Source organism: Asparagus officinalis, chromosome 7, assembly GCF_001876935.1.
Source record: "Asparagus officinalis chromosome 7, Aspof.V1, whole genome shotgun sequence".
In the NCBI taxonomy this organism is placed as follows: Eukaryota; Viridiplantae; Streptophyta; class Magnoliopsida; order Asparagales; family Asparagaceae; genus Asparagus; species Asparagus officinalis.
Window position 1 is genome coordinate 21,861,515 of NC_033800.1, and position 8,945 is coordinate 21,870,459.

At 38.0% G+C, this 8,945-nt stretch overlaps 1 protein-coding gene across 1 annotated transcript in view; it reads right to left on the minus strand.

The window, feature by feature from the left end:
* The window catches only part of LOC109848548 (CSC1-like protein At4g02900), a 53,872-nt gene continuing 50,484 nt past the window's right edge, over positions 5,558–8,945 (minus strand). Inside the window, 3 exon segments of the mRNA XM_020418103.1 lie at positions 5,558–5,985; positions 7,764–8,020; positions 8,173–8,406. Of these exon segments, the coding sequence (XP_020273692.1) occupies positions 7,787–8,020; positions 8,173–8,406 (468 nt within the window). The 3' untranslated portion in view covers positions 5,558–5,985; positions 7,764–7,786.

Sequence of the window (8,945 nt, forward strand, 5' to 3'; positions counted from 1 at the left end):
AGGAATATATTTGGAGGACCTGAAAATAAAATTCCTTTATAAAGGAATTTTATTCATGATAAACCTGTAAATTTTTTCAGGTGCTACAATAAACTAGTAATCCGAGAGAAGAAAAGAGAGGAGAGAGAGAGAGAAAAGTTCAAATTCCGAATAGCTCGATTGTCCAATCACAGTGATTCAAAAGTCGTTGTCTTCAGAACGACGACGCTGTCGAGTGTACGGTGTTGGTTTCTCCGTGAGTGTTGGAGATTTTTGGTAAGACAAGTTTTAGGGTTTTGGTGCCTTAGAGATAGCACTGTATCTTTCTCTAGTGATTTAATCATCAAGTTCAGATGTAACTTGGAGGGATACTCTTGATTCATAGTGAAATATTTCTCTATGGATTGCCCTGTGGACGTAAACACAATTTGTCTAACCACGTTAAATCTTGGTGTTTGCTTGCTTGTGGTATTTTCATTGGAGTCGTTATTCGTTTAGTGTTTAATTCCGCAGAATAATCTTCATAAAATCTCTAACAACTGCTATCAGAACTTTGATTCATGGCGTACTTTGGGATGGAAAAGATGAAAAGTTTTGACACAATGATAAAATTGGATGGTTACAATTGGCAAGTATGGAAGTTCAATATGAAAGATATTTTATATTGTAAAGATTTACATGACCCTATTAGGGGAGATGAAGCCAAACCAAAAAACAAGATTGATAAAGAATGAGAGAAACAATATAGAAAGGTGACCAGTTATATTCAGATGTGGATCGACGTTAGTGTGTTTCATCCTGTATCGGGTGAGACTAATGCGAAGTCTCTTTGGAAGAAGCTTGAGGATCTCTACGAGCAGAAGACCGCAGGAAACAAGAACTTTATTATGAGGCGGTTGGTGAACTTAAAATTCCAAGAATGAAGCAACATAGCAGGGTACTTGAATGAGTTCAAGAGTTTGATTAATCAGTTAGCTACCATGAAGATGACTATCGATGATGAGCTATAGGCTTTATTACTATTGGGTCTTTCCCAGACAGTTGGGAGACACTGGTTATGACAATCAGCAACGCAGCTCCAGATGGTGTGTTATCGATGAGTATGGTTACTAGTAGTTTATTCAATGAGGAGACCTGGAGGAAGTCTACTAGCACAAATAACTCACAGACACTTGTCACAGAGAATAAGGGTAGGAGCAGATACAGAAACCAGTCTAGAGGTTGTGACACATCCAAGGGCAGATCAAAGTCTAAAGGGAGAGATTGTTTTTATTGTGGGAAGCCATGTCATATCAAGAAGAATTGTTGGGCATTAAAGAAAGAGCAAGCTGGGAATAAAGATGAAAAGAAAGATGAGAAGAAGAAAGCTGACAGTGACACTACAGTTACTTTGTCTGAGACCGATGTTATTCTCATTTGCAGGGAAGAAGACTGTATGCATGTTACAAGTTAGAATTCCGAGTGGATAGTGGATACAAGAGCTACATATCATGCTACCTTCAATCGAGACATTTTCACGTCGTATAAAGCATGTGACTTTGGCAATGTGAAGATAGGCAATACTAGCTACTCGAAGATTGTGAGACTTGGTGATACACACTTGCAGATAGATACCTGATGCACATTGATCTTAAAGAATGTGCGGCATGTTCTCAATTTGTGGCTCAACTTGATTTCGGGTCTTACTTTGGACCGAATGGGATATGTAATTTAATTTTGTGGAGAAAAATGTAAAACAACCAAAGGCTCTCTTGTGGTGGCTAGAGAAAGTATACGTTGCAATTTATATAAGACTCAAGCAAAGGCTTCATATGATTCTTTGAACGTGGCTCAAGACGGTGACACTCTCAGTTTGTGGCATAGGAGGCTCGGGCACATAAGCAAGAGAAGGGGTTGTAGATATTAGCAAAAAAGTCTCTCATTCTTTTTGTCAAAGGTTCGTCACTCACCCCTTGTGATTATTATTTGTTTGGCAAGTAACATAGAGTTTCTTTTAGTAAGCCTTCTAAAAGAAAGGATATTATCCTGGATTTGATTTATTCTGATTTTTATGGTCCTACTGAGGTGGAGTCCTTGGATGACAATAAGTATTTTATCATATTTATTGATGATGCATCGCAGAGGATGTGGGTCTTCTTATTGAGACAAAGGACCAGATGTTTTCAGTCTTCTATTAGTTTCATACCACGGTGGAGAGGCAGACATGAAAGAAGTTGAAGTATTTGTGCACCGATAATGGAGGATAGTACACTTCCATTGAGTTTAAAGATTATTGCTCCAAGCATGATATTCGGCATTAGAAGATAGAGCCCGGCACATCACAACATAATGGAGTTGCAGAGAGGTACAACAGGACCATTGTGGAGAATGTCAGATGCATGTTGAAGATGATGAAGTTACCTAAGAGCTTCTGGCTGAAGCTGTTCGCACTGCATACTACATAATCAACAGGTCTCCTTCAGTTCCTTTGCGTTTTGATATTCCAAAGAGAGTTTGGTCTAGAAAAGATATTTCCTATTCTCATCTGAAGGTGTTTGGTTGCAAGGCATTTGCACACATTCCGAACGAGAAGAGACAGAAGCTTGATGATAGAGTGGTTCCTTACATCTTCCTTAGTTATGAAGAAGATGAGTTCAACTACAAACTATGGGATCCAGAAAAGAGACGAATCATCTGACGAGCAGATGTGATTTTTTAGGAGGATCAGACTATTGCAGATCTCGGGAGAGCAGAGCAGTCAAAGAGTGTTGCTAGTGAGATTCTAGATATGACACCCATTTTGTTTTCAGTACAGTTGCATCCTATAGATATAGAGCAGGTACATGATGATGATGTTGATGATGACGATCAAATCTCAGAGCAGGGAGACGGTGATCAGGATCACGAGTAGGAGGCTCTTCAGTAGGGGAAGCATCACCAACAACAAGAGTTTACAGAGCCACAACTTAGTAGATCAGCTAGAGAGCATCGACCATCCATAAAATATCATCTTTCAAAGTATTCTTTGCTGATAGAAGAGGGGGAGCCTGAAAGCTTTCAGGAGGTACATACTCATAAAGATAAGGACAGATGGTTCTAGGCTATGAAGAAAGAGATGAAGTCTCTTGAGAAGAATGATAGTTATGAGTTGGTGGATTTGTCGAAGGACAGAAAAACTTTGAAGAACAAGTGGGTGTTCAAGTTAAAGAAAGATGACTACAAAGAGATTTAGAAATACAAAGCCAGATTAGTAATGAAAGACTTTGGTCAGAAAAAATGCATTAATTTTGATGAGATTTTTTCACCGGGTTGTGAAAATAACGTCCATTAGAGTTATATTGGGGTTAGCAGCAAGTTTAGACCTCGAGATTGAGCAGCTTCATGTGAAGACTGCATTCTTTCATGGTGATTTGGAGGAGGAGATCTACATGGAGTAGACAGAGGGTTTTGAAGTGAGGGAAAAAGAACACATAGTTTGCAGGTTGAAGAAGAGCCTTTATGGTTTGAAGCATGCACTCAGGTAGTGGTACAAGAAATTTGATTATTTCATGTTGAGTCATGGCTACTAGAGGACAAGTGCAGATTCATGTGTATATTTCAGGAGAATTTCAAATTTTAGCTTCATTATCCTTTTTCTTTATATGGACGATATGTTGATTGTTGGTCAGAATAGTCAGATAATCGATGGGCTGAAGGAGTTATTTAAATCTTTTAACATGAAGGATTTGGGCTCGGCACCGCAGATTTTTAGTATGGATATTGATAGTGATAGGAAAGCCAGGAAGTTGTGGTTATCACAAGAGAAATATGTTGAGCGGCTAGTTGATAGATTCAACATAAAAGATGCCAAGTCAGTCACTACTCCTCTTGTAGGTCATTTGAAGCTTAGCAAAACGTTTTACCCGACTGCAGATAAGGAAAAGAGTGAGATGGAGAATATTCCTTACTCTTCAGCTATAGGGAATTTGATATATGTCATGGTTTGCACTCGGCCAGATATAGCTCATGCAGTTGGCGTTGTGAGCATATTTCTTTTTAATCCAGGAAAAGTTCATTGGGGATGTGTAAAATGGATCTTAATATATTTGAAAGGAAGTTCTAGATTGTGTTTGAGTTTTGGAGGTTCGAAAGCAGTATTATATAGTTTTGCAGATACGGATATGGTAGGTGATCTCGATCACAGGAAGTCAACCTCAGGTTAGTTGTTCACTTTTGCAAGGGAGCAGTATCTTAGCAGTTCAGATTACAGAAATGTGTTGCTTTATCTACAACAGAGGCGGAATATATTACAGCGACAGAAGCCGGTAAGGAGATGATTTGGTTGAGAAGATTTCTGCAGGAGTTAGGCTTGCAGCAAGACAATTATCAAATCTTCATTGATAGTCGAAGTGTTCTTGATTTGAGCAAGAATTCTACATTCAACTCCAAGAGGAAACACATTGATATGAGATATCATTGATTTAGAGAAGCCGTTGAGAAAGAGGAGCTAAAACTACAGAAGATTCACACGGATAAAAATACAGCAGATTTTTTAACGAAAACTTTTTTCAGAGAGAAGACCGAGTTGTGTCGGCGATTAGCCGACATAAACTCCCGCTGAGGAGTTACAGATTGGCATACCCCCTCGTTGGGCTGAATGGGGAGATTGTTGTGGATCCAGGCCAAGATAAGCCCACATGAGGTCCACATAAATTAAAATTCTATTTAGAAGATGATTTGGAGAATCTAGTTGTAATAGGGATATGTTTGGAGGACCTGAAAATAAAATTTCTTTATAAAAAAATTCTATTCATGATAAGCCTGTAATTTTTTCTTGATACTACAGTAATTTGTGAATAGTAACCCGGGAGAAGAAAAGAGGGGAGAAAAATTCAGATTCCGGATAGTTCGTTTGTCCGATTACAGTGATTCAAAAGCCGTTGTCTTCAGAACGACGACGTCGTCGAGGGTAGGGTGTTGGTTTCTCCGCGGGTGTTGGAGATATTCGGTGAGACAGGTTTTAGGATTTTGGTGCCCTAGAGGTAACACTATATATTTCTTTTGTGATTTAATCCTTAAGTTTAGGTATAACTTGGAAGGATTGTACTCTTGATTCATAGTGAAATATTTCTCTCTGGATTACCCCGTGGACGTAGGCATGATTTGTCGAACCACGTTAAATATTGGTGTTTGCTTGATTGTGATATTTTCATTGGTATTGTTATTCGTTTAGTGTTTACTTCCGCAAATCAATCTCCATAAAATCTCAAACAATAAACAATCCAACTTTGGTGCCGTCCTATGACAGCAATCTCCCTTTCAATTAATTTAGATATTTTGTCACATATTAATTAATTAATAGATTTAAGAGGGTGTAGTTTGCCTGTGAGTATTAAAACTCAAGCATGTGGAGCTCATGATGTGGCTTGGTCAAAAGAGCAGGTTGCGCTTGGATTTTCTAGGTATCATACTAATCTAGAATAAATTAACATTTTGCTGACCTATCTTACAACTATATGAAGAAATCTAAAAATGCAAGTAGCACACGCAAGTTACGCAGGACAATATGTACCCTCATTCGTGGCTAGTAATATGAGAAAGTGGACGCAAATGAACGCCATACCTTAAAATTGATCTTTTATTGTTATTCAATCAACAATTATCAAAGCTGAGCGCTCAAAAGCATTCAGAGTTCTCTAAACGTACTTGTAGCTTTGATAGAAAACTCAAAGACTCGCTAGTAGAATTTTTATGAGCGTGACAACACATTTTCTCTGCTTTTGTAAACTCCAGATTTCCTCCTCTTTTCCCCCACATTTTTGTAAAAAGTACATATGTTAGCACTTCGAATGGCTGTATTGAGACTGCAGGCATTTGCGAGGGAAGTGCTCACATAAAGTAATCATGATGTCCAAGTATAAAATCGACATACAGACCGCAAAGTGACTCTAATTTTCTCTGATTATTGATCTTCATACTTCTTAATTTGGCACCTTCAAGCTGCTTGTATGAAGCTTCTGTGGCGAGCTATAATGAACCTTTCAAGGCCTGTTGGAATGAGTTCAGATACTAGGACAATATCTATAAATGTAACGAATTGTAAGATGCATAATGAATCTTTTGGAATGAGTGCAGATATTAGGACAATATCCGTATATGTAACGAATTGTGAGATGCATAAAACTCTGTCAATTCCGTAAGTAGAAATGAAAAGATACAAGCTAAGTTGTTCATATTCATGTTGTTCAAGGGACAGAGAATAGCAATGAACACTGATGAACTATCAAACTCTTCCCCCTTTTTCCTTTTCCTATCCTTGTTTTTTTCCTGTGTCCGGGTATTAGTTCTTGTTCCTTCAATTCTCGTCCGTGTTATCAGTTTTTCAAAGTTCCTACCTATTCCATAGTGCCTTGAGCTTCCAGCTCCTAAGTGTTGTAAAAGATCTAATCCTCACGATTGGAGTAATTTCACTAAACTGATTGTTTAAAAAGGAGCAAGGAAATCATGAGAATGAGAAGAGCTTCTTGTGAATAAATCCAACTAATGAAAAACAATAGAGCAATATCTCATCGAAATGTTGCATTAGTCAGGTTGACGACATGGTGATGGTTAGGAGTATGTGCGCTAGGAATGGATGAGTACAGGTAAATTTCACTAGTGTTAGCAAGGAGTACACGGGAAGCACTAACATTCAAAATCACACTATTTTTTATTGAAATTAAAATGGGTTATTTGACAAAACCCCCTACACTTTGGGAGGTTGCACATACCCCCCCTAAACTTTTTTGTTTCACAAAAAGCCCTGAATTTTGGGTTGACTCACAAAACCCTCCTGAAGTTTGAACTTTTCTCAACAAGAAACCCCATCCATAATTGGGAAATAATTAAAATGTCACTGAGAGGAAAACCTTCAACTGGCGGGAGAGTGGTTGCCTCTAAATGGCAAAGGCCTAAATTGGGGTGTTTTTTTTTCTCTCTCTCAAGCACATTTTAGTTATTTGCAGATAACAGGCAGGGGGTCTGTTGAGGAAAGCATAAAGTTTGGGGGTTTTTTTGTGAGACACCCCAAAGTTCAGGGCAGTTTTGTGAGATAAACAAAGTTCAAGGGGGTCATGCATAAGACTTCCCAAAGTTCAGAGGGGTTACGTGCAAAAGCCCCCAAAGTATTCCGGAAATTAACCCATCAAATAACTTAGTTCGCCGTGCCATAAAGATCTTATGCTACATTCTCTAACCAGCAGAATAGGAGGAAAAGAACTAGCTAACAGAACCTGACTTCCTGATGCCTGACTATGGGCTTTAAACCGAACCTGACCCATATTAAAATAGGGGTTTATGCAAAAAACAAAGCATAAGAGGTCTTATATTGGATGAAAAATTCACTGCCAGCATTTTGCATAAAGTAGACGCAGTTTCCATTTTTCACGCAGAATTTTGTTGATCAAAGTTACTGTTAGGATTTCAAAATAGGTCAACTCATACAATCATATATCTTGAGATATCTTTAGGTAATTTCACCCCATCTCTACATCCCAAGCCTGCTGTACAATAACTCGGTTACTAATTCAAAAAGCACATTCCATTTCATCTAAAATATTTGCAACAGACCGAGAGACCGACTACATATATCAAACCTTCTGTAAGTTCTTGGTTAATAAAGACATGTTTAGGAGAACACCAGGAAATTTCATATGAATTAAAATTTACATTCTGGTGGTACTGGAAGAACGCTAGGGGGTTTCAATCATCAAAGAAACAGATACTTCATGCAAAAAGAGCCACTTGATAAAACTTCAGATTATAGCAGGGGAATAGAATCAACTTACAGACAAGAATGTCGATTTCATAACTAGAAATCAATGTCCGAACCAACTTCAGAACCATGTTTGCTTCCTGCGGGTGTATTTCTGTGAGAAGTTCTCTTTGTGGGAACTAGCGGGTTAGCTTCTTCCTCATCAAAGGGAACTGGGGCGTCAATGTCTTCCTTTTGGAAAACTGGGTGAATATAGGCATCTTGAAGATAGCTCCTCAAATTTAAGTTTGGCTCAGTAGCCCGTTCTAATGTATCCTTCACCATTGCATCCTATAAAGAGAAGTTTTATCGAATATATATATATATATTTTTTAAAACATTGCACTCCGGAAGATAAAGTTCCAGGAAGATTGTCATCATTAAAATTGGATTTGATCTTCAGAAAAGTAACATATTTTACAAGTATATGGGCTGTGACGAACCTGTAATGGGAATTTTATGAATGCCGATTCAAAACGATTCTTGCAGTATATATGAAACCATATGGTTAATACAGGGAGAGCAAGGAGAAAGGGTGTAGACTGAGCTGCACGTTTTGTACTCAATAAACCCATAAGTAGAAGCTGTGATACTATCATTGCAGTAATCAGACGCCTTTGCACATCTGGCCAGAATCCTGCCGCACTCTCATATTTTTGGTTGTAGACATTTATAATCTTGCAACAGGAAAATCATGGGACTTCAGTACATGATAAAAGATGCATTGTTTGCTCTTGCGTGCACTATTTCATACAAAGATGATATGATCGTAGAAAACAAAAGGGATAGTATTCTAGAACAACAATGCCAATATAATTAATGCAAATAAAATAAAATAAATAAATAAAAGAGAAAAGACAAATAATTTAGTGGATATATCTCGACCAATTTATGATTAGATTAGGATAACTTGCAAGGTGAAGGGTCATGCATACTGATCAGTGCAAAGGCTTCCAAAGAATACTACATTTGATGTTCTTATCTATTGGGTTGATCACTTCTGGCTTCATATATCTTGCCGCTCGCTGATTGTTGATATTTTTATGCTTTTAAATCACCAGTTTTCAACATTACAGCCAGTTTTGCCCCAGCTTCAAGGTCTCAACAACCATGTATTTTCTTAAAGATTATGGTATTAGTTTCTTTTATTAGCTATACAAATTCTTAGTTATCTATATGATACCCGCTGGCCCGTTGGCGCGTGCAAGCCGTGGGC